The sequence below is a fragment of the Quercus suber genome, unplaced genomic scaffold (genome assembly GCF_002906115.3).
Source record: "Quercus suber isolate HL8 unplaced genomic scaffold, Cork oak 2.0 scaffold_157, whole genome shotgun sequence".
Classification (NCBI taxonomy): Eukaryota; Viridiplantae; Streptophyta; class Magnoliopsida; order Fagales; family Fagaceae; genus Quercus; species Quercus suber.
In genome coordinates this window covers 207,479-231,672 of record NW_027069618.1, presented here as the reverse complement: position 1 = coordinate 231,672, position 24,194 = coordinate 207,479, and the positions used below count along the sequence as shown (strand labels likewise).

At 34.3% G+C, this 24,194-nt stretch overlaps 1 protein-coding gene across 2 annotated transcripts; it reads left to right on the top strand.

The window, feature by feature from the left end:
• The first annotated feature begins 4,332 nt into the window (after positions 1–4,332).
• LOC111989263 (uncharacterized) lies at positions 4,333–21,754 on the top strand. Of its 2 annotated transcripts, none has more exons than XM_024021044.2 (31): positions 4,333–4,756; positions 5,298–5,742; positions 6,252–6,506; positions 6,618–6,830; positions 6,918–7,049; positions 7,131–7,260; positions 7,348–7,394; positions 7,472–7,573; positions 7,730–7,837; positions 8,068–8,207; positions 8,317–8,411; positions 8,510–8,588; positions 8,680–8,728; positions 8,806–8,886; positions 10,892–10,987; positions 11,080–11,183; positions 15,223–15,688; positions 18,083–18,118; positions 18,211–18,412; positions 18,498–18,631; positions 18,755–18,935; positions 19,032–19,261; positions 19,397–19,492; positions 19,849–19,932; positions 20,015–20,047; positions 20,151–20,285; positions 20,405–20,465; positions 20,541–20,596; positions 20,686–20,742; positions 20,855–20,975; positions 21,339–21,754. In XM_024021044.2, the coding sequence occupies exons 1-31, from the start codon at positions 4,452–4,454 to the stop codon at positions 21,494–21,496; spliced, it is 4,431 nt and encodes a 1,476-aa protein (XP_023876812.1). In that variant the 5' UTR covers positions 4,333–4,451; the 3' UTR covers positions 21,497–21,754. The 2 variants fall into 2 exon arrangements, with proteins under 2 accessions (XP_023876812.1, XP_023876811.1); XM_024021043.2 differs by having other exon boundaries at positions 8,065–8,207.
• The last annotated feature ends 2,440 nt before the right edge of the window (positions 21,755–24,194 follow it).

Sequence of the window (24,194 nt, the reverse complement as noted above, 5' to 3'; positions counted from 1 at the left end):
TTTTCGGGTCCGGTCGGGTCGAGTTAGAAAATTCTAACCCGTATTGCCATGGGTATAGCGCCTGACGACTAATCATCAGACAAATCCTCCCTAAACTTAACATCAGACAAATCTTCTCTTGAATTAGCCCCTGATGAGTCTGTTCTTGACGACTCTAAGAGCATTCGCATCAGGTTTCTTTAAACTATTCTATTTTACCATCTCAAAACCTATTTTATCATTTATACCATACCATTTCCCATTACTCTCAACATCCCAACTTTTATTTTCCTATTCTACTCATTAAAATAATATTTCTACACAATAAAATATATTTTTTCCTTTTTTGTTTTTTCCCAATTTTCTCCTCCACACGCGTGTACCTTCCAGAATCCTCCATTACTTTACTTTTCACCTTCTTCTAGACTCTTCCTCCATCATCCATATCAACCTAACTCCTCCATCATCCATATCAACCTAGATCGGCGGAAAAAAAAAAAAAAGAGAAAAAAAAGAAAAGAAAAAGAAAGAAAGAACCATCATGCCAATCACAACACCACAGCCACCACAACGCCGATCACATCTACTAGCAAACCCAGAAAAAAAAAAAAAAAAAAACCATTAACACCCATGCCGATCACAATGCCATAGCCACCACAGCTCCATCGATCTCGCCACCCACCGATCTTTGCTACGTCAATCTCGCCACCCACTGATCTCCACCATGCTGATCTCCACCGTTGTCAACACCCACGCCGATCTCCACCGTCGTCAAAACCCACGAACCACTGTCGTCAAAACCCACGCCCCCACGTCAGTCACAATCCCACCACCACTAAAGAGAGGGATAAAGAAACCCACAACCACTAGATGAGAGAGAGAGAGTATGTGTGTGTGAGAGAGAGAGAGAGATGGTCATCGGAGAGAGCATGAGGTCTTGGGTCTGAAGAGAGCTGAGAGTAGATGATAAAGAAAGATGCAAGAGAGAGAAAAGAAGATAAATAATGAGAAAGGAGAGATAAATTTTGCAGTTAAAAAAGGAGGAGAGTGAGTATTAAATATTATTATTTAAGTTTAGAATTGTGCTACAGTACAATTCTAAAGGTAGAATTGTACTGTAGCACAATTCCAAATTTCTTTACAATAGTTCCTTTTTACAATCCCAGATGCTGTGGTGTTTTAGGCTTAAAATGCCAAACCCACCTTACATTTGGCATTTGCAATGTCCAGTGCGGATGCTCTAAGGATAATATGTTGGCCATTGAATTCGTTTTTGATGCTTAGGGCAACCTTTAGCCTGGGTTTGGATAGCGCTTCTTCTTGCTGAAAGTAGAGTTGCGTTTTCTTTTTTTTTTTTTTTTTTTGCCGGTTTTGTTGACTTTTGAGAGACAAAAATCACTGTGTGTGTACTGTGCGTGCACTGTTCACGCACTGTTCACACAATATTTAATATTAAAAGTGGGTCCCACAATACTATTCACACATTTAAAAATTATTTTGCTACAGTGTTTTCAGCAACAATCAGTTTTTATCAACTTTCAGCAACAATAAGTGCTATCCAAATGGACCCTTAGTTGCCCGTCACTTTATGGTTAGACAACCAAGACCACTTGTGGACTTGCACTCACTTCTTACACCTACAATGACAAAATTAATACTACTTTCACTTGTTCGACTCCGTAAGACCTATTTGTCTAAGAATGCGATAAAAGGAAAAAAAATTAAAGAATTTTAGTCATGCAAAAAATTATCAAAATTGGAAGGATATGAAAAGTTTTATATTTTTTGGTTTGTTTGTTATTTTTTCTTCACGTATATACTAGTAACAAAAATAGTCTAATAATAGTAGGTGCCCACTTAACGAAAAAAAAAGAGAGAGGTATAATGTGCAATTTGTTTCCTTGATTGATTTGATTCATTCTTTCTAGAAATTTGTCATTTGTTTGTTTGTTTGTTTTTTTTCAAAAAGTTATTATTATTATTATTATTATTATTATTTTCATGTGAAAATACGAGTTGACCCGAACCTGTCCGCAAACCGATTGGCTTGACCCATTTTCAACCCGTTTAAAATGGTTAGTTTTTGAACCCAGCTCGTTTGACTTGCAACCCAATTGATTGACTTGGCTGTTTGCCATGTCTACTTACCACTGTAAATCTACCACATCAACAAGTGTGAATAGAGTTGTCAAATTTTCTATGTCTATAGACTTTCTAAAACTTTTTTTATGTAGTTCATGTTAATTAGTAATACTTTTGCATCTAAAACAGGATAATAGAGTTTAAGTAATATTTAATTTTTTTAAAGTAATATTTAAATATATAAAAAACTTCAATTTCAGTTTTCGCCTTAGACCCTCAATTGAGTGGTGGTTGGTTTGTAGTATTGGTGGGTTGTGGTGGATTTGGTGGGGGTTTCGATTTGTTAAGGTGGGCTGTGTTGGTGTTAGTGGTTGCTGCCATGAGTGGTTATGTGGATTTTGTATTTGTTTACTTTTTTGTTCTTTTTTTAAGGTTATTTTAATCTGTTGTTTCTATATATAAAGAGGATTTGGAAACTTAGCTATGTTTTCAAAAAATGTCAAAAAATACCTCTAATGTAATTAAATAATCCTTATTTTTAAAAAATAAAAAATTGGGTTAAAATTGTAATTCAACAAAATTCAAAATTCAAAAAAAAAAACTGCTAGATAAACTTTAAAAAAAAAAAATTAGCACACTTTCTATTTAAATATGAGAAGTGTTATATTCACATCATTTTCACAACATATCATAGGTGATTAGTTATTATTGGTTATAATTTGAATCTATCACTAAAATTACTTTTTTGCTCCACTAATAATAAAATTACTTGTTGTGAAAATATTGTGGACGTAGTATTTCTCATTTAAATATTTACACACATTTGATACATTTTTTTCCCTAAAAACTAGTACACACTAAACCTAGCAGTTTACTTCATTTCAAAACCTAAAATTTAGTTTCTTAAAATTCATTCCTATGTAATTTCACTAACAATAGATAAATTCAAATTGAAAAATTACGGTTGCTTTTGGCATTGGCTTAAAAAGTTTTTTTTTTTTTAATTTATTTATTTTACTATTTAGCTTATTTTTGCTATTATTCATGGGTCTCTATGCATTTCTTGGTATTATTCATGGGTCTCATTGTACTATTTCAACTACCTTTTAGCTTTATTTATAGTACATTCAGCAAAAAGTTTTCAGTTTCAGCTAAATAAGCCGTTCCCAAATAGACATGTTAAACTCAAAATAAATAAAAAAAAGCCTCATCGCACATGCAGATCGCATGTGATGAGGCTAGCATATCTATACTACTATTTAAGAAATTTTCCCTATTTGGACTAGACATTTTTTAGGTTCCAAAATACCCCTACAACCTATGTTTAAGTAGGGGAAAAACTTTAGGATAATACTGTAAAAATACGTCGCTAACTCTCACCTAAAACATTTTCTACAAAATAGGATCACTCTCAAACTAACCCACTTTTTTCAAAGCAACTATACATTTATTTATTTTTTAAATAGAAAAACAAGTTAAAAAAAAAAAAACAAGTTAAACAATCTCATGTTGCTGTTATTTTTTATCACACCCTTAGATTTTTTGTGATTGAAAAATATAATAATCTCAAATTATAATAGATGCAAGTTATTAAATTTTTTCCAAAAAATAGAAAAGCATCTAAGTAAGCGCGTGTTCAGAGTCTAGAATTGTTTTAAATTGTTGTATGGAATAATAGAATATGAATAATGCTAGAGATACAAAATATTTTACAAATTTTTTTACAAACTGCTGATGTGGTGAGTGATTATTAGTAAATGAAAATGTAATGTTAATGGTGAGTCTAAATGAAAACTAATAAAAAGTTGGCCACATTAATATTTTGTAAAAATATTGTAAAATAGTTTGTGATTATAATATTGCTCATAAAATATCTGATAATGTAGATGAATAAAATAGTGTGTTAAAATAAGTAAAAGTAACTGAACTCTCGATCCAAAGATATAGAAAATAATGAATTATGCGAACTGAAGTGAGATTTTGAAAATTACAAAACAATCCAAAGATACAAAATATTTTACAATTTTTTTTATAAACTGTTGATGTGGTGAAAGATTATTAGTAAATAAAAAAGTAATATTAATGGTAAATAACAATATTGTAAAATAGTTTGTAACAATACTAATAATGTAGATGAATAACATAGTGCGTTAAAATAGATAAAAGTAACCGAAATCTCGATCCAAAGATATAAAAAATAGTGACTTACGCGAACCGAACGTGAGATTTTGAAAATTACAAAACAATCCAGCTTGGCCAATTCTCTTGAAATTTGGCGCTTGTTTTCTGCCTTTTGAGGTTGACACCTTCTCTCTCTAGAGCCTAGAATAGTGGAGGAAGTAGAAGAGTCAAGAGAGACAGTAGAGTAGAGAAACGAAGCGGAATTGAAGATGGTGTTTCTTCACAATAAAGTCCCTTCTCGTAAAAGACCATCCTCTTCTTCCTCAACCGTTCCCCCTTTCCCTCCTCCCAAAATCCCCAAAGCCACAATGCCAACACCAACATTTGACAAAATGGTGTCGATTCTTGCGGAGGCCGGCTGTACTCTCCTCAACCCCGCTGGTCCACCATGTCTCCCCTCCCAACCCCACAAGTTCCGCAGTCACCTCCACCGCCTCTTCTCTTCTCCCGATGTCCGCTCCGATTTCCTCTCCGCTTTCTCTTCCTACATTCATTCTCCTCATCATCTTCGCAGGTTACTTTTCTCATTTTTTTTGGCGAAATTCAGAAGCATAATAATAGGTTTAATTTCATCACTTCATGAACAGAATTTATGGCTTACATTCAACTTCTTAGTGTTAGAATTATTGTTAAATGATTAATTCATCATTTTTTAATTGATTAAGTTTGAACCCTATCTTCACTCTACTTCTTAATTTAAAAATTCCACACACTCACACATATATTTGTGTTAAAATTTAGGTTAGACTATTAATTCAACATTTCTTAACAACTTATACTTTTGGGATAATTGGTAATTTATCGTGGTGTCAGAGTAAGTGGTTCTAAGTACGAATTCTGTCTCCATCCCACTTGTTGCCTCCTCTTATCGAGGGGGGAGTTTGGACCCATACGAGAGGAGGGGTTGAATTATGCTTAATTTACAATTTTCTAACGGTTTAAGCTTTTGAGAGGGTAATTTATAACTTAGCAATCAAACAGTCTAATTGTCCGCTAACATAATTAGATTAAATATGTTTTATGTATGAAAATATCTCAACATTTTCTGACTGCAGGGTTCTCACCCCTACGAATAATTATGATGGTTTTGGTTCGACCAGAAGCAAGAGTTTAGTCCAGCATCTCTTGCTGGTCCCATCTATCCAGCTAGACCTTCAAAGCATGCTTCTCGAGAAGCTTCCGGAATATTTTGATTTGAATGCAGAACATTCTGGAACACTTGTAGATGATATTGCTAGGCTTATTGTTAATCAGTTTCGGTGGCTTGATTTCATTGTTGATTCCAATGCCTTTGCTAACAACTTGATGCAAGTCCTTTCGATATGCCCTCCAAATTTAAAGAAAGAGATCATTGGATCATTGCCAGAGATTATTGGCGATCAAAACAATAAGACTGTGGTTGATTGCCTGGAACAAATGCTTCAAGAGGATTCGGATATCATTGTGCCAGTGCTTGACTCTCTTTCAAACCTTAATTTGGATGAACAGTTGCAAGAACAGGTATTTTTTTTTTGGAGACATTGTTGTTGAGAAAAAATTTGGGAAACAAATGTTCCAAGTATTTTGAATCCTACATTTAATGTTGTTTAGGTTCCCAAGACAACTTGCCACATAGTTGAATTGAGCTCAATGAACTGAAGGTTTCTGCCTTTTCATTTCCTAGAAATAATAAGTATAAGATTCAGAAACTTAATTTCTGTTCTTTGCTTTAAATTTACAACCACCAAAGAGTGCATTAGGCATTGTTTGGTGGCCAATGAAATATGGAGTCTCAAACTTTTGTTCTTTGATACCGGAAAAACATGACAATTCACTTAGTTGAGTTGGATGTGACTGATTTTTATTTAGTTGATTATTTTATATCTTGATAAGCCATGAATACTGGGACTGTGATTTGTACTATCCCTATTTTGCTTTATTTGATCAGCAGTCAAATATGAGTAAAGCTACCATTTTGTGTTCAATAGCTCGAATCTAAATAGTTTTTATTTATTTATTTAAATTCCAAGGTCATCCGCATTGCATTATCATGCGTCAGAGTGATTGATGCGGAGCACATGCCATATCTGCTTAGATTTCTGCTGCTATCAGCGACACCAGCAAATGTTTGGAGGATAATCTCGCAGATTCGTGAGCAGTTAAAATTTGTTGGTGTATCAAATTATCATGCATCACAACACAGTAAAATCAAAGGAAAGTCGCTTGTTAACAACACAGAGGCTTCAATCCTTGATGCCCTAAGATCAAGTCTCCGATTCAAGAGTGTATTGCCCTTTTCTTTTGCTGCATAGGAATGTATGGCCTTTGCTCTGTTGTAGTCTGGAGAATCTTTTATACTCATTTTATTAGATTTTTGTATTTGTTTCTATCCACAGTTACTCTGTCAGGAGATTCTGAAACAACTGAACTGCCTTGAGAAACCTCAGGATCACAAAGTCATTGACATATGGCTGCTTATGCTCATTTATAGTAATGGTGAGTCCCTGCAAAAGAGCATAGTAAAGATGTTCAAGAAAAAAATTATTGAAGATTGCATTCGGACAGTTATGCTTGATCAGTGCATTTGTGGAAACAAGGAATTAGTGAAGGTATCTATAACAATTATTTGGAATCACTTAACTTTGATTTTATAGCTTTTTTTTATTCTATCTTCTTGTCTCATTGATTTTCATTAGGATTATTTCCCGTTATTTCTTTCGTTGTCCGAGTGCTTGTTGGCTTGCAAAGAACAAAAAGCAAGGGAGTTTGGAATTCACATGTATACTTGTCTGTTTGAAGAGTTCATAGATATTTACTCAAGACAGGAAGTAAGCAGTTTCAAAATAAACTAGTTTGTTTATAAATGATGAAAAAGATTCTGGGAACTGTTTGTTGTGGTTTCTTTGCAGGTTTTAGGTGCACTAGTTACTCATGTTGGATCTGGTGTTACTTCCGAAGTTCAGTCTGCTTTGGAGACTATGACTCTGCTGGCCTCCAAATTTGCACAAGATTTGATTCCTCTTTCTTCTCATATAACTGGTGCCTTGTTTTTTCTAGATTCATGTGCATTTTCTGAGGTGATCTGTTTCCAAGATTTCTTGATGTCTTTTTTGTTCTGAAATTCAGGTATTTTGGATTACTTGGATGGATTTAGTGTTGAAAATCTGCACAAGGTATTTCATAGTATTGTGTGCTTTCTTATATAAGAGGTCTACATTACATTGTTTCACTGGCTTTCCTGTTTGTGCAGGTTTATGAGGCTTTTAGCCATTTGGCACTTTCAGCTCGATCAAGTGCAGATTCATATGGATCTTCCATTGCAAATAAACTATTGATGATAATAAGGAAGCAGGTACTGTAAAATCCTTTTTGGTATGGAATGTATACATTAATTTTTTGATCATTTTGTTGAATTTTGGTATCTTTGTTGTGGTTGTATTCATTGTCTTTATACTGTTACTGTTATGTGTAAAGCAATTTGATTTGTTCTGCCCCTCCCACTGGGTAGGTAAGCAATCCAGATCTGAAGTACAAGAAGATGGGCTTAATCGGAACTCTACAGATAGTTTCCTGCTTTGGAGATGCCAATAGTGTCTGCTGTGCATCTGCATCTCAGGTTGGACCTAGTAGTAATTCAATTAGAGATATAGAGAGTGTTTGCATCCAATTGATGTTTTCAGTGCTAAAATATTTCAATGAGCTAATGATATTTTAATATTTTTGTTTGTGAATGATTTCTTTGAGATGCAATCAGCATTAGTTTCTTTGGTTTTGTCATGTTCTGTATCTTACCAATATATTCTAGATTGTGCATTCACCATTCCTGAACATCATTTCACACAGAAGTCAAACTGTGAAGAGGCTTTGGAACTCTTGAATACATCTCTGGACTCTTGCAAACAGTCGCCCTTACCTTTGATTTTGTTTTATGATGAATTGAATGTAATGTTGGCCAATAGAACTCTTCATCCATCAATTATGGAATGGTAAGTTTAAGTTTAACAAACTGATGCTGGTAATTTAATGCTACATAGCAATATGGGAAAATAATCTTGTAATTTTTTTTACTTTTTAAAACTTGTCTGTATGTTGTAGGGTTGGGAAACAAGTAGGAGAGTTCGAATCTGTTTTTTTGTCTGATCTTGAAAGTGGAAAATTGCCTTTTAAGGAACCATATTTTGGTTTAGAAGGTGAGTTTTGTGTTGTGATGCAGTGTAATCCTGTTTAACCTGTAAAAAAATTGTGCTGGGCTACTGGTTAAAGTATCTTTTCTTGTTCTTTTTTGCAGGTGAATTGTGGATGAATTTGGATGGTGATATATCTCCTGTTTGTTTGAACATTTTGCCACTGGCTTCCTCTTCGATGCAGTAATATTTTGGCCATATTCTTCCATGTATTGTACCATTCAAAACTTCTCTAAATAACTGAATGCTAAAGTTGAAATATTGTTGAATGCAGGTCATCTTCTTTACAGATTCTTCCTGCTAACTTCCTTATACTATCCACTGTAAGTGCACGGTCCTTTTGGAAGTGAGAAGAGTAACAAAATGGGATAGATAATTGGGATTTTATGTCAATCTTCAGATTGAGAGGTTGACAAATCAAGGATCCCTTGGAGGAATTGATGCATTACTTGGCTGCCCTTTGCACCTTCCTTCCTCAAAGGTTAGAACCAACAAATTATTATGATTTTTTTTTTCTAACATCATCAGATTTAGAATACTCTTCTTCAGAGATTCAATTGCTTTTTTCTTGATCAAGGATTCAAACATAGTAATTCATAAAAGTTATTGAAGGGTTTAAAAGCCTAAAAATAATGGGATGAAGCCTTTGAAGCTGTTCTTGAAGTCATAAATTCTCACGTCTTTCTTTTTTATAACTCAACAAAATTTATTTGTTATAGGAAGACTTGCCAAATTGAAACTTTTGTTTTACATAAAATCGCCTATACAAGAAGTAGAGCGTATGCTAAGTATTGCCAGGGTAGTAACTTTGACCCAGGAAAAGGTACATCCTAGATGATAATGTCAGAGGCTTGCAATTGCTGGCTAGGGTGACAGACCTTGACAAATCTAGGTACTAAGCAAAGCAGAGGTTTTTTATTTTATTTTTATTTTTTAAAGGATTATATTTAATATAAACAACAACAACAACAATGCCTTAGTGCCAAATATTTTGGGGTTTGCTGATGGATTCTCCATAGATTAGTTTGGGTCAGCCACTTGTATTCTTTTCTGCCATTTTATTCTATCTGAAGTCATACCCACTGTTTCTTCCAAATGACATATCATTTTTTACTACTTCTAGTAATTTCCAAAAACAAGAAGATTATGGAAGTAAATTTTCATGCTTGGAAAGTTAATATTGCATCGAAGGCTGTATAAATGCTTTGGAACAAACCCAATTGCCAACTTTTAGAATTAACTTTCTGCCAGTACTAGAAAGAGCCCTTATATATATTTTTACTCAATGTACTCAAAAGAATAGATGAAGTGATGAATAAAATATTGAGTATTGAGTTATGTTGGCCTTCTTTTTCTTTTCTCATTCCATCTCTCTTTCCTCCTCTTTGGTATTTTGTCAGTATTCATGGTATTGTTCACAAAGGACTAACTGAGTGTATATTAAATTTCAAGAACTAAAATAGACACTGAACCAAAATTTAGGGACCAAATGTATATTTTTGCGTTTTATGTTTTTCTTTCATGTTCTTGGACTTGGCAATTAAAGATTTAGAAGCAAGTTTGAGAGGCTTTAGCAGAGTGAAACTTTGGAGGAAAGAAGAAGGGTATCAAAACGCTTTGTTTGTTTCCCTCAGCATTTTCTTTTTTGTCTGGAAGGTCCTGCAATGGTAGACATAGCCACATTTGTGCCTTCAAATGAGCTTTTCTCATACAAGTTCTTGAATTCATCTTTCATGTGACCTGGCTGCATGACTCTAGTGCACTGAAATTGAACATCTGCTTTGCTTGTTCACAACATGAGTGACTATTGCAAGATTGAAAAATTTGTTGTTGTTAAGTCCTGCATTTCTTAAAATTTTGAAAGAAGGGGGGGGGGGGGGGGGGGGGGTGGGGGGGGGGAGGGGTGGTGGAGTTGGTATTGTTTGAGGTGTTTAATGGTGCTTTAATAAATTTAGACAGACAATAGGCCACTTCATCATTCTCTTTTAAAGAGCTTCATTTGCAGTTTTCTTTTTGCTTTTTTATTTTTTTTAATTTTTTTTTTATAGTTATGATTTGTCCTCTACATTAGAAGTTTAGAACGTTTCATTCCTTTAATATTGTTTTTTTTAATAATTAAAATTGGATTGGTCCATTATTTAACTTACATTTATTCTTCTATAGCTTGATCCAAATTAATTTATTCATGAAAAAGAAAAAAAGAAAAAGAAAAATTTTATTTATTAATTTCATTATACGAGGGAATTCTTCCTTGCTAGTAGAGCTTTGAATTTGACCCCTCAATTTCATGAATTTTATGCTCCCAATCTGCATATCAAATTGTTATTTTTAATTATTCAACATAGCTTTTGATATTTTTAGTTTTATCTTGGTTTATAACTTTTATTTGTTATTGTGATTTGGTTTGGCTTCTACATTCAAGTAGTCTGTGAATACTGCTGGGTTTGCCTATTGCATTGATAAATTTTTGGTTTGTGCAATACCAGTACTTCTCTGGAGCTGGGTGGAAGTCTTTGGCAGAGAAGCAAAAACAAATTGTGTGTCTATCTCTCTATTATGCAGCAAATTGGATACGGGAACTGGTAAAGTCATTAAGTTTATAAATTTTGCTTCCATGTTTCAAAGGACAGATTATTAACATTGTAGTTTGTTACACTCCTGCTGCCACATGAAGCTCAATGCCTTCTGTACACAAGTAGAGGGAAGAATTGCATGTACAAGTCAAGCTACAAAAGAGGATACTGTTTTCAAGCTATTGAAGCGTTTGAGGAACCTTGTGTATGTTCTTGTGCTCTTGACAATGTTTACACAAATGGTCAGTTTTTATTATTGATGAATTGCAACTGTGGAGTAATTCACTGAGTAGTGCTTAACTGAAATTTTGGATAGGCTCGGCCAGGCCTAATCAGTCTTCGCCTTTCATTTCCCATCCTACATTAGCCAATGGCTCTAGCTTTAATGGCACTTCTCCCCTAGTAAGCACAAGGTGGAAGATGATGTTGTTTGAGACCCACTAGGTGTGTTTGTAACTTATCAATTAAAAAAAAATATCCCAACATACATTCTGTAGACTCCAAACTAGCCCAAGCACATATCTGGTCCAAATTTTTTTTAACTAATCTCTTTGACAATTTCTATAATTTTCACATAGCCAGAATGAAGTGATAAATATTTATTTTTGTTAATCTTTATAGAAGAATATCTTTAGAAAGAGGAGCTGAAATTCATGTGTCAACCCTCACCATTTGTATTCCAACTATGTAAGAAAGTTTGTTAGAAGAGAGAAGGGAATAGTCTTTCAAAATCATAGTTGGTGAGGGACGGCTTACCACAATGACAGCTGATGAGGAAACCTCAATAGATATACCTCACAACTATACTATTGTAGTGTTTTCTCGATTCTTCTAGAGGAGTATCACCCAATGATATCACTCACACAGCACTTTCGCAACAATATTAGCTCTCTAATACTCTCGCTCAAGGTGGACAATATACGTCATATAAGCCCATCTTGCAACTTATTATTGACTCTAACTGACTCCTATACAATGATTTTGTGAAGATATCCGCTAGTTGCTCTTTTGACACATATGGTGTAGTGACTTCTCCACTTAGTAACTTATCTCCTACAAAGTAGCAATCCACTATAATGTGCTTATTTCTATCATGGAACACAAGATTGGAGACTATGTATATAGCGTCTTAATTATCACACTATAGTGGAATGAGATTAGGTACTGAGAAGCCTAACTCTTCAAGAAATGTTGTAACAAAGTCAACCCACTAGTATGTGCCATCACTCCATATTCTACTTCAACACTTGACTGGGTGATTACATTTTGTTTCTTACTTTTGCATGTGATGATATTTTGATGGGGAATGTAAGTAGCAGCCCCCTTTAAAGACTTATAAGAGGTGAGGGAAAGCTGGTTCTAGTGTTCAAACATTAATTTGATGGAGAGCTATTTTGGGACCTTGCTTAGTCATCTATTTGTTGTTGGATTAGTTTTAATAAAGTTTTACTAGAATAAGGGCAATTTGGTAATTTCAAAAATATGGAATAAGTTGTCTGTACCAAAGGTACATGAGTCTTATTTTATGTTTTAAGTCCTTTTCCTATTTAGTTTAGAATAGCTTTTTTTAAACATGATAAACTCCATACTTATGCTGATCATAAGTAATCTATTGCGGATCCGTAGCTGACTCCAAAATAATTTTGGAGTCTAAGGCTATTTTGTTGTAGCATTAGTGTTCTAGATTTTTTTTTTTTTTTCTTGTTTTTAATTTTTGAGATTTTAGTTTAATAAAAATTTTATCTCTATGCTCCAATTAGTGTTTTCCAACGGTCAAAACCTTTTATCTCTAATTGTTATCTTTGTCCTTAGACATTGATTTGCATATGGACACTTATTTTTGGCCATATTAATGGATTTTACACACACTAATACACATGTAATTTCATTTTGCACTCACAAATACACATATATTGTAAATGCTTTTTAGAAAAATATTTTATGCTGAAACAAACACGACATAAAAAGGAATTGAAACTATAAAAAGACAAATACAAATTGAGAAAAAGGGACAAAAGAGTGTAAAACTGTTTGATAAAAAATCCTGAAATGAAATTGTTAGAGGTATTAGGTTTATATGAGTAGGCCCAAAAGGCCCAATTCTATTGTAAGCCCATGTATGTCTAACCCTAGCTCTCTCTTCCTATATAAACTCATTTAGGGTTCACTGTAACTGGGTGAATTGAGATTATAGTAAAGATGTAGCCGTTAAAGCTTTCTCTCTATGGACGTAGGCCGTTAGGCCAAACTATGTAAATCTTGTATTCTCTCTCTTCTTTTATACTCTTTCCCCACACTTATGAAGTCTACATGGTATTAGAGCCACCTTCTTGTCACCATGGTTTTCTGTCTTTACGGTGTTTTCAAGAGCAATCTTTGTCTTCCTTAATGTTTCTCCGTTGTGTTTGTTCTCTTTGGCCTCACACTACTACCATCAGAACTCTCTGGTATAGTCTAGCTACCATCAGAAATTGCATCACACTATAGGATTATTGCCTTCCACAAACCACTGTCACAAAGCCTCCTTTCAACCACCACCATCAAGATTGTTGATGCGGTCAAGATCCGAAGTCCTCTCTATCTTTACAGAGTTAGACTGCACCCTACCTTTGTCAAACCCTTGCCGCACTATCCTTGCCTTAATCTTTACACTACTATGAAGTACTCAAGTTGGGTCATGCACTCATGCTTGAAGCTCTTGGTGCGGATAAGTTATTGTTGAATGCAATTGTAGTCTCTCATGCTACTTGCGTTGAATAGTCATTTTGAGGCATCCTCCTCTCCTTTAATGTTGGGTAGATTAATGATATTTCTTAAAGTTAAAGCCTTATTCTTCATGAACTTCTCAAAAGTCTTTTTGACTTATTCTTCATAAACTTCTCAGAAGTCTTTTTGACTATGACAGTAAGTGATAAAGTGATGGTGTTTATAAAACTTGCTGCCACGCATTATTTACTACAAAAATCAATCTTGTAGATTGCTCCATGTGGCATTGCTGGATATGTAGGTGGCTAGTGAAATTTGGTCTTCAACTTTTGGGTAAGGTAATCTTGTTGTGGACATTGGCCGAGTGACTTTCCAAGCGATATTTTACAGCAATATGTTCTAGCCACTATACAGGATCATCCTAATTTATTTCCTGTCATGGATATAGCATATGGACAACCTTGACAATTTTGGTGATTTTTGGCAATATTCAATGTGCACATGCATACTTGATTTTATTTGCTTTCTTTCTATGGTCATACGCACATGCATACTGATGTAGCCTTCTTAGGACCTTATTATCTTCTGGCAGTCTTTTATAGTCGTTGTTTGTTGTCATCATCAGCAATTTGCATGTTCATTATCTGATCTATTTATAGTTATCTTCATGGTCATCTTCAAGGCATCTTCGAGTGATCTTTCTTCATCTTCAAGGCTTCTTCATCTTCGCAAGTTACATTCCAACCTCAAGCTTTCGTCAAGCCTCCACGTTGAGTTTGGGGGCGTGTTAGAGGTATTAGGTTTATATGAGTAGGCCCAAGAGGCCCAATTCTATTGTAAGCCCATGTATCCCTAACCCTAGCTCTCTCGCCCAATATAAACCCATTTAGGGTTCATTTTAACTGGATAAATTGATATTATAGTGAACATGTAGCTGTCAAGACTTTCTCCTTTCTCTCTGTGGACGTAGGCTGTTAGGTTGAATCACATAAACCTTGTGTTCTCTCTTCTTTTTACACTCTCTTACTCCACTCTCATAAAATCTACAAAAGTAAATATGTTGCAAAGAAAAAGAATCAAAACTAAATTTAGAGATTTTTTGCCTTCTGCGCGCGCGTACCCACGTGCGCACTTCTTCTTTATTTTTTCCCCCTTTTTTAGGTCAGCAAGGGTAGACACTCTTTGCTTTGTTATGCTGCAACTATTTTATTCTGATACTGTTTTACTTCCTATTTGATTCTGAAGCTGAGGTTCTAAGAGTTAGAAGGGATGAAATGCCTTACCTCCTACTTAAATGTGAAATCATGGTTTTAAGAGTTATGAAGAAATGAAAATGTTTTGGATGGAAAGTTTTGATTATTATAAAAAAGATGGTGAAACTTGGGTGTTATTTATGAGAGTTGACGATATGTTACAAAGTATTTACTTCCGGGATTTTATTATAAATCATTTCTAGTTTCATCTGTCCAAGAGTTGGTTTTTCCTTCAAATTGTCATTTCTGTCATGATATTTTGATCTGTCTGTCCTGATAATGCAGATTTCTGGAGATCTTGTTGAACAATTCCATTGAAGGGTGCTCTATATCTCTACCTGAGCTTCATTTTTATGTTGATCATTTTGGATCTCCACTCCCAAACCAACATATGGGGCACATTGAAAAGAGTAAGCATCAGAAAACCCAAGACAGCAACATGCAAAAAAACAGGAGACATAAAAAGATATCAAAGGCCTCAGGTTCAGATGCTGATGGAAAACTCAGGCAGCCAACAATATTGGATGCTTTTAAGAAAGTGGGAGTTGTGACTAGCCAAGAGGTGCCAAATAAGGAGTCTCTGGCTTCAAATTCACAAGGAAGGGCATCTAATTCAGCAAACCAAAACCTCTGTGACTCTAGTGAGCCTGATATTATAGAAGTTGCTGCAGTTGCCAAGGCTCTGGAAGTGCAGAGATTCAAATTCAGGCCCCTTCTGGTTCAATGCTTTTCCATTTTGGCATTTTCAGAGGTGTGTGGGTGTGGATAGTATTTGGCATGAGTATCCATTGCATTTTCAAAGCATTACCTGCAGGATCTTGTGAATTAGTGTGACTAGTTTTCTGAAACTGTTTTTTTAAATAGTTATATTTTCTTTAATGAATAGCAAAATAAAATAATTTTATTAATTTTACAAATGAACTGTAAGGCATGGTTTTAAAAACCAGCATGGTAAAAGAACCGTTTTGACTCCCAGTCCCCAGTTTTGACTGGTTTTACCGGACCAGATTGGTTCCATGTTGAACCGGTTCAACTGTCCGGTCCGGTTTTTAAACTATGCTGTAATGTAGAAATTAGAATGCATTATTTCTCCTACAATTCAGAAAAAATCTCACATTTAGGATCCTTTGATTTTATTTACCATCAATCCATTTTCTAGGAGGCTGAGTAATTTTCTGTTCTTGACCTAAAAATTCACATGCTCCCATATTTAGGTTTTTTTTCTTTAAATTATGATGTAACTCATCTCCATCACATTGGATTCTGAGAGTGCTTAAGAAAGTGATTAGGAATAGGGTTGTATTGTCTTGTTTTAACATAGATGCATGAAGTTCTTATGACAAAGTTATGTGAAATATCTGCTTCCTTTGAATATGTTTTCCAAATGCTAATTTAATTGTAGAACTAGAGATAGTATGGAGACTGAGCACAAATAAATTCTATGATCACATTAAAATCTAACTTGTGCATGACATGAAGTAGTTTTTCCAGTAAAACTTGTCTATTTGTAATAAAAACACTTAGTAACCTGATAAATAGTTACTTTTTAAAGTTTGCTTATCCCTGCTACAAATATATTCTCTCTAAAAGGAAGTGATAACACTATTAAAGGCGCTCAGAATGTGTATTGCACGTGGCTACAGCTTGGACATGGTTGGGATCATGTTCACAAATTAACATATAAATTTAAAATCAGATACTTTCTGGACACATGCGGATACTGTTCTAACTGAGAAAGAGAGAGGAGAGTAGTACCTAAAGACTGACGCATGGATTGGAAGTGAGAAGGTTTCAAAGAGTTTTGAGTGCTGATTCTAGCTCTTACATTTGACTTTTGATTTCTCTCTAGGTTTTGTTTAATGTGGAGAGAGAGAGAAAGAGATGCCTTTAACACTGAGGAGTAAGTGGAGTAATATGTATAGGGCTGACAGGAGCAGTGGTATATAGGAGTCATAAATGGGCAGATTAGATTTATTTTTGGTTGGTTTATGAGCTTCTTAAAGTTTAGTTATTGAAATTATCATCTAAATTTTTTAGGTAGGAATCTATTATTAGGTGAATAGCACATGGTCTAAATAAATCAAAGAGAATGTTGTTAAATATATAAAGAAGTTATTGTGTATCAGAATTTCTTCAAAATATTTTGATATTCATTTTATAAGCAAATGTTGATATAATGTATATTGATAATTATACACACACTTGATGGGTTTCAAACCCACAATCTCATTCTCTACCTTACTCTTTCAAGGGCAGGAGGTACCATTTGATTTAGAGCCCATTAACACAATAATATATACTTGTCATAATATACATATATTTTAAAACTAACGCAGCCTTGCCTTATTGTATCTTGATTTTTTAAAAATTGCCTTGCTGACATATCTAGCATCATTGCTCACTAACTCTATATCAATATTTTTATCATTTTTCATAGTTGTGTTGGAATTTCTGCTGCTATCAGCATTTATACACACTCACACACAAAAAACTGGTTGCCTTGGTTATAATTGATTAGTTTTTCTCCCAAAAAAAAAAAAGTTACAATTGCTTAGTTAAAAAATCCAGTATTTGTTACTGATCAGTAATTAGTAGATGAAGCTGACAATTATAACTCACTTCGCAAAAGGTCATGAAGCTCAAATGCCAATTCTGGAACTGGTACTTGTTTCTGATTATTGAATCTGATTGCTGTTAGTCTGTGCACCTAACAATTTTAAGCTTAGTGAGATTTTGAAGAATAACTGTTTACTTGCAGTTTTGGTAATGGAAAGGTTCTGTGCACTGGGCTTAGAAGTATAACTATAATTGTCTAGTCCTAGATAGGTTAGGCTTAGCAGTTGGAACTTGCAAGTTGTGAGAGAAAATATTTTATGCAAGTATACGTCCCCTCAAATATTGTGTTCTATTTTACATATAGAAAACAGGACCATTGGCACAATGTGTAGATTGTCAAATAGAACTTCCAGAAAACTACGCTCTGTGTTGAACTACTTCTATTTTATATGTTTCATTGCTTTATGACATAGATTTCCTGTAAGTGCATCATAGAGTAAAAAACCATGCTGCTTAGTCTTAGTTAGATTTGTCCAGTATAGATGAATGGAAGAGTGTGGAGTTATTTAATGTGTCTTTTTAAATGCAGAATCAAGGTTCCTGTTGCTCTGATCCTGCTGCAGAGGTACCATTTTAATTTTACACTGATAATGATTTACAGGTTCTTATTTTCCTTAACCCCCTTATAGATAACAGAAACCATATATTGTCTGCTAGTTTCCCCTATATCTATACCTCCTCCGGGATCTTCACTACAAGCTAAATTGTTTCACTCCGGGCAAACAATTCTTGGCTAGAAGCTTGAGTCCATCAGCTGGTTTCACCAGGATGACAGTGGATGTATTCATGAGCAAAATTAGACCACTTTTTCCAAGTATTCAGAAGCATTTTAAACGTGTCGTTTGTTCACTGAAAGAAAGTAAGATGATAGTATGCAACTTGGTTGGACAAATAGTATACCAGAGCTTCAATATTCTTTTAATCTTAGATCGGATACTTTATAGGTGATGAAACTTGTCAAGAACATTGGAAAGTTCAATCTGCTTCTGCTAAGAACCCAGATGTATCCAATCTTGTGCTTTCAAGATCCGCAGTTTCTACATTGGTTTTCAAGGAAACACTTTGTTGTTTCAGTAAGGTGAACTTTTTTATTCACTGTGTGTGTCTTTGTACCAAATCTGATACTTGATCTTGCTGATTCATTACAGAAAAGTTGTGGTATCTAAAACTATTGAACACCTGTTCTAATATTTAAGTGCAGATGCTAAATCTTCCTGCTATTCAGAGAGAAAAGCCAGTTCTCTCTGATCTTCTTGAAGCCTTCCAGCCCAACAAAATACCGGATAGTGTTTTATCAGACATACAGCCCAACATTTTGCCTGGGACTGTAGAATATTTATATCTAGGCGCTTATTCATATATAGAAAGTGTCTTGAACACAGGTATATAAACTCTGATATGTTTCCTTTGGTCGGTGTTCTTTGATTATTTCTGTTATTATTTTTAACCATATTGGTATTGGCATCTGGTTCCTGCAGTGTGCTCTTTTTCCTTTACTCTGGCATCAGAATCTCTTCTTACTCTAGAATCTATCGTAAACTCATTCCAGAATATTCTGGCTAAGTTGGAGGAAAATGGTAAAATCACACACTCAGAATGTATCCAGGGGGTTCTTCCTGCATTGCGCAGCAGACTTGGAGCATCTGCTCAGAAGCTTTTAAGACATAACTGGGATAACAGCCAACTTGAGAGTGGTTGGAAGAGCAGAGTAAGAATATCTATGTTATGTTTCCTAGCTCTTTTTCTCCATATAGTAATTTATCCATGATTAGGGAATGATCTTGGAACTTATTGCAGTATGCGTGTTTGCATATATGTTGTTAAAACCTTCTGCTGTTTGCAGGGAGAAATTATACAGAAAATGTTGCACATTTACTTGGAAAACAGTGAATCAACTTCTGATTTGCTGGATGAACTAGCCTGCTATATCTTGCCTCAGGTGCTTGAATTTGTTCCATACTTTTTGAATTGGGTTGGACATTTTACCTTCCAGACTAATGGTGATATTTTGTCCTTATGCTATGTGTCAATTATGAGGGGGCCATTTTGAAGCTAGAAATTGATCACCCTAATACCACTTATGTCTAGATTTTTGAGATTGTGTCCTTTGTTAAGGAGATGAGAGTGTACTGTACACAAAGGAACTTAAATGAGTATGGATTTATGAAAATGAAAACAATAGCACTGACTTGGTTCAAACTTGGATATATCGTCCATATATAATTAGAACCTGTCAACCCATTATGCATTGTTTCCTGTCCTTACCTTCATAATAGAGAGTTCTCTCTGTAACAGGTTTCCCAAACTAAGGAAGGAGCTGATCATCATGGTTTCCCAACTTTATGTTCTGCAACATTTGTTTTATGGTACCGGGTACTGGTAAGGCATCTTCATTTTCCTATTATGATTGTTTTATTCTATTTCTTGATTGAGATGTTACAGAAGATGGTGTTATGTGCAGCATGAAGTAAATCTTACTATTCTTAACAAATTGGTAAGCTGTAGATTCTATCTTTGAATCTGTGATCAGATGAGCTAGTAAAATTCTCTATTTGTCAAAGAATAAGAATTTTTGTCCTTCCCTTTCTTATTATTAGGTCAAGGAAGTCATTCTTTTAGAGAAACCCAGAGCTGGTGTTCAAGTTCAAACCGTTGAAAAACTATTGATCAAACTACGTCAGTCTGTGAACGTGGTTGTATCATTAGTTAACATGTGCAGAACTCACCATAAGGTAAAGAAACAGAACTCAGGGGTTTCTTTGTTAACATTTGTTTTGTGTTTCATTGTCACCTTCTGAAGCACAGAAGCCATAGGGTAGAAAAATATTCACATTTTAAAATGATGGTACAGGTAACTGTGCATGCCATGGCTGTCAAGTATGGTGGGAAGTTTGTCGACTCTTTTCTGAAAGGTATAGGTGTGACACTTTTGATAACAATGATCTGAGGTGCAATTCTTTGGGTACTAAAATCAGAATGCTTTCCAGTTTTTGACTTCTTGCAGGCCCACTTCAATATGTTCAATGAGCTTATAATCCAATTGGTATGATAAGGTGCACCAAATCTCTTGTGGCATGATTAATTGCAATACACATTCTAGAGATTTCAGCCTTTTTTTTTTTTTTGAATCAGGTGAGAGATCTTCAAAAGGCCACAAGAACAATTCAAGCCCTATGTTCTGAAGCAAAGGTTTAACTTATATTCCTACTTTTTTTGTTTTAATTAAATTTTATTAGGAAAAGAATCTGAGATTAAATGACCTACATCCATCACTTTGTTTTGGTTTTATTCTTTTCAAAAGGGCTTGAAACAAACGGTTATCACCAGCAAAATCCCTGCTACAAAGAGATCTATGGAACGTTTCTTGTTCTGTGTGAAGGCTCTTCTCCATACAACATCAAGTGGCTGCTCTTTCTGGATGGGTATGCAATATACATAATTGATTTTCTTGTGGGTTTTTTTTTTTTGGGGGGGGTGGAGGGGAGCCTTGAATTATGTCTACTCTAATAAAAATGTGTAGATATGTGTGCAGATTTGGATTGTGAATGTATTGTGCAGGTGTGTTTGTTAAGTCCTGCAAAAAAAAAAAAAAAAGACTTGAAATTAGAAAACAAATACATACTTTTAATCCTTTATAATTATGCTCTGCTTTGGTTTTATTCATCAAACGTCTTATTTGTCCTTGTCTGTAGATTGAGGTGGTTAGTCAGTCCAAGGTGTCCTCATTATCTCTGTGTGTGTGTGTTTCAATGCTAAGTCCTAACCATTCATTTCTGTTTTGATAGGGAATCTAAAGCATAAAGACTTGATGGGTCAGGTGGTAAGCTCCCAGGCATATGCGGATGATCAAGATAATAATGAAGAAAATTCAACAGGAGCTGCTGATGATGATCTACCTGCCACAATTGCCAGTGAAGAGGAAAGAGAAGCTGAGCGAACGTGACAAGTCCTTGATTGAAGCTAAAACAAACTGAATTTGGGGTAGTATAACACTAATGAATTAATCATGCAATCCTGGTGTTGTCTTAATGCAACATGACTTGGGAAAAAAAGGGCTATAGTAAAATACGGTAGGGCAAAGTATGATAAGTGTACAGATGCATATTATTCAGCTTCTTTTAACAAGAGCATGTGTGAAAATATGGAAACGACAAAGATTGGAAATGAGTATATATTATTATAATATGATTGTTTTGGAAAATTTTGATAAGCAAAAATATGGAAATTTTTTGCCAATATCTCTTTTGGATATATATAAATATATAATGATCAGTGTGTTATGGTCATGAATACTCAGAATTCAGAAATTGACTCAGGAATTCTATTTGACACCCTCAAAAAAGAAAAGGAATTCTATTTGAAATAATCAAGTCCAGTAAAAGAAATTTATTTCAATCATCATCATGAGTTAACATGACTGCCAAAATCTATCCGTAAAGTGACAATGAAATTACATACCTAAACAAAATAATGTTCAAACATCTATAATAATTGATCTTAGGGAATCAATCATTAAAATAGAAATTGTGAAAGAGGAAAAAACATCTAACATCTAACCACAAAGGATATATGCATCGTCATTCACATCATTATTAATATTTACATCCATTTCACCAAACGAGACATCTTTGCAATTTCGTTCGCTATAAGACGTTTAGAAAGTTTATTAAGCTTAAGGTTATACTAAATATTCGGCTCAAGTTTCAAGCTTCTAAAATGTATGGAATTTAAAATTGAAATTTTTTTTATAAATTTTTTTTTGAAGGCATTGACTTTCCTGGTGGATCTATAAAAGCATGGTGCGTATTTGATTTAACACCAAGTTTCATTACATTTGTTTTGTTCTTAAAGATGTGGCATTAGGTACTGTGCAAAGAGGGAAGAGTTGATTGTGTGACACTAGTTTCATTTCACTTATATCACTCTTGACGCATACCATGGGATGCTTGATCAAAATAGGATAGTTGTTGTATGATATATGTCATGGAATGCAAATCACCTTCCCACTCATAATTGAATCTCAGAATCTATATCTTTGATCTTAGGGGAACACTAAAACCCCTAATGACTTAAGTTTAGTGTTATAAAAGAAGCATTATGTGCTCTTGTGGCAGTTTGATCAAATATAATACTTGGATCTTAAGTTTGACAAATTAGAGTTCCAAAAAAGTGCTACATAACTAAATAAATTTGGCCGAACGTGTTTCTTCTCAATTTTTTTTTAAAATTATTCTATTTGAATTAAAACAAAATAAGAGGGGGGGGGGGGGGGGAGGTAAATGATCCATTGAATAAGCGCAAAGCACAACCCAAGTATACAGGAAATACAACTTAAATTTTGCATGTGTCATGAAGAATCTCAGCAAAAGGTGCATAACAAGAAAGACAAAAACTCAGTAAGATGGAAACTCAGTAAGATGACACAACATAAATAAATAAATAACTCCAGAAGTAAAGTGAAAGATGTCAACTTGTCATATAACAATGTTTCTCCCAAATATTCATTAGCGTATATCCCTGTGAAAAGTAATTTCATCATAAAAACGAACTGGAAGACAGCTGAAATGAATTTAAGAAGCGCATATCCATATAGTCCAAGAATGCATTCCAAAATTATATTTCAATCAAAACAGACAGAGCCACAAAACATCATGTACCAGAGGGAAATGAATCTTAATAAATACTAACATACGACATTCGACACTGGTTCCATGATTGCAGAAGGGGCAACTGAAGACAGTATCAAGCTTGTCCATTCGCTTCTTTGGTGGAGGCTTAGCCCTTGACTTCCTTTTCCCCATTTGTCAGCTCAAATCTATTTGATATCAATGATTCAACATGTTACTTCATGTTTTACAACACCAAACCATGGGACCAAAAGTGAAGAATAAACAAAAATGAAATAACATCAGGTAACATATATAAAAAGCTGCAGATTTTCAAGCTTGTAAAATGCCCCTAATCAGTGCTTCAACTAGCACCTTCTCATTAGGAGTTTCCTTCTCTAATACTTATTTTTGATAGATCCCATCTCAAATATTTATATTATTTTTTTGCCTACATAAATCACCACTCCATCATTACGAAACCTAGAATCTTCAACCATCAGAATAACTCAATAGCCTAACTGCGAAGGATATTGCACTTGCAAAGGAGATATATACCCAGTAGGGATTTATCAACAATGATTGAGGATCAAAAACTTAACTTAAAACATATATTTAAATCAAGGAATTACCAATTTAATCAATCAATAAAAGGGTAATCCAAACAAATGAGCAATTAGGTATTTTGATAGATCAAACAAATGGGAAAAATTAACCAATCAAGGAAATCTCCAAACAAATTCGCAAATTTCATTAAAAAAAGAAAAAAAAGAAGAAACATTAGCAATTGAGCAAACTTATTTCGGGATAAAAAGGAACCCCAAATTTATATTATAGAAAATCCACTTGGCATACAAGCAAAATTACTATTTCCACTTAAATTTTTAAATAAATAAAAAAGGGAGTAAGTTTTCTAAACAAGAAATCCTAGATTGGCAGTAAGTGTAAGTGAGATATAACTTGTTGATCATTCAAGAAACAAGAATATCCAGTCAAATTAATCCTAACTCACTGAGAACCATACAAAAAAAGATA

What these genes read in the sequence shown, in the direction of transcription:
- LOC111989263 (XM_024021043.2), top strand. Translation starts at nt 4,452, where the DNA reads ATGGTGTTTCTTCACAATAAAGTCCCTTCTCGTAAAAGACCATCCTCT. An exon ending in CATCCATCAATTATGGAATG is followed by an intron (nt 8,208 to 8,316) that starts GTAAGTTTAAGT and finishes TGTATGTTGTAG; the next exon opens with GGTTGGGAAACAAGTAGGAG. An exon ending in CTGGCTTCCTCTTCGATGCA is followed by an intron (nt 8,589 to 8,679) that starts GTAATATTTTGG and finishes TGTTGAATGCAG; the next exon opens with GTCATCTTCTTTACAGATTC.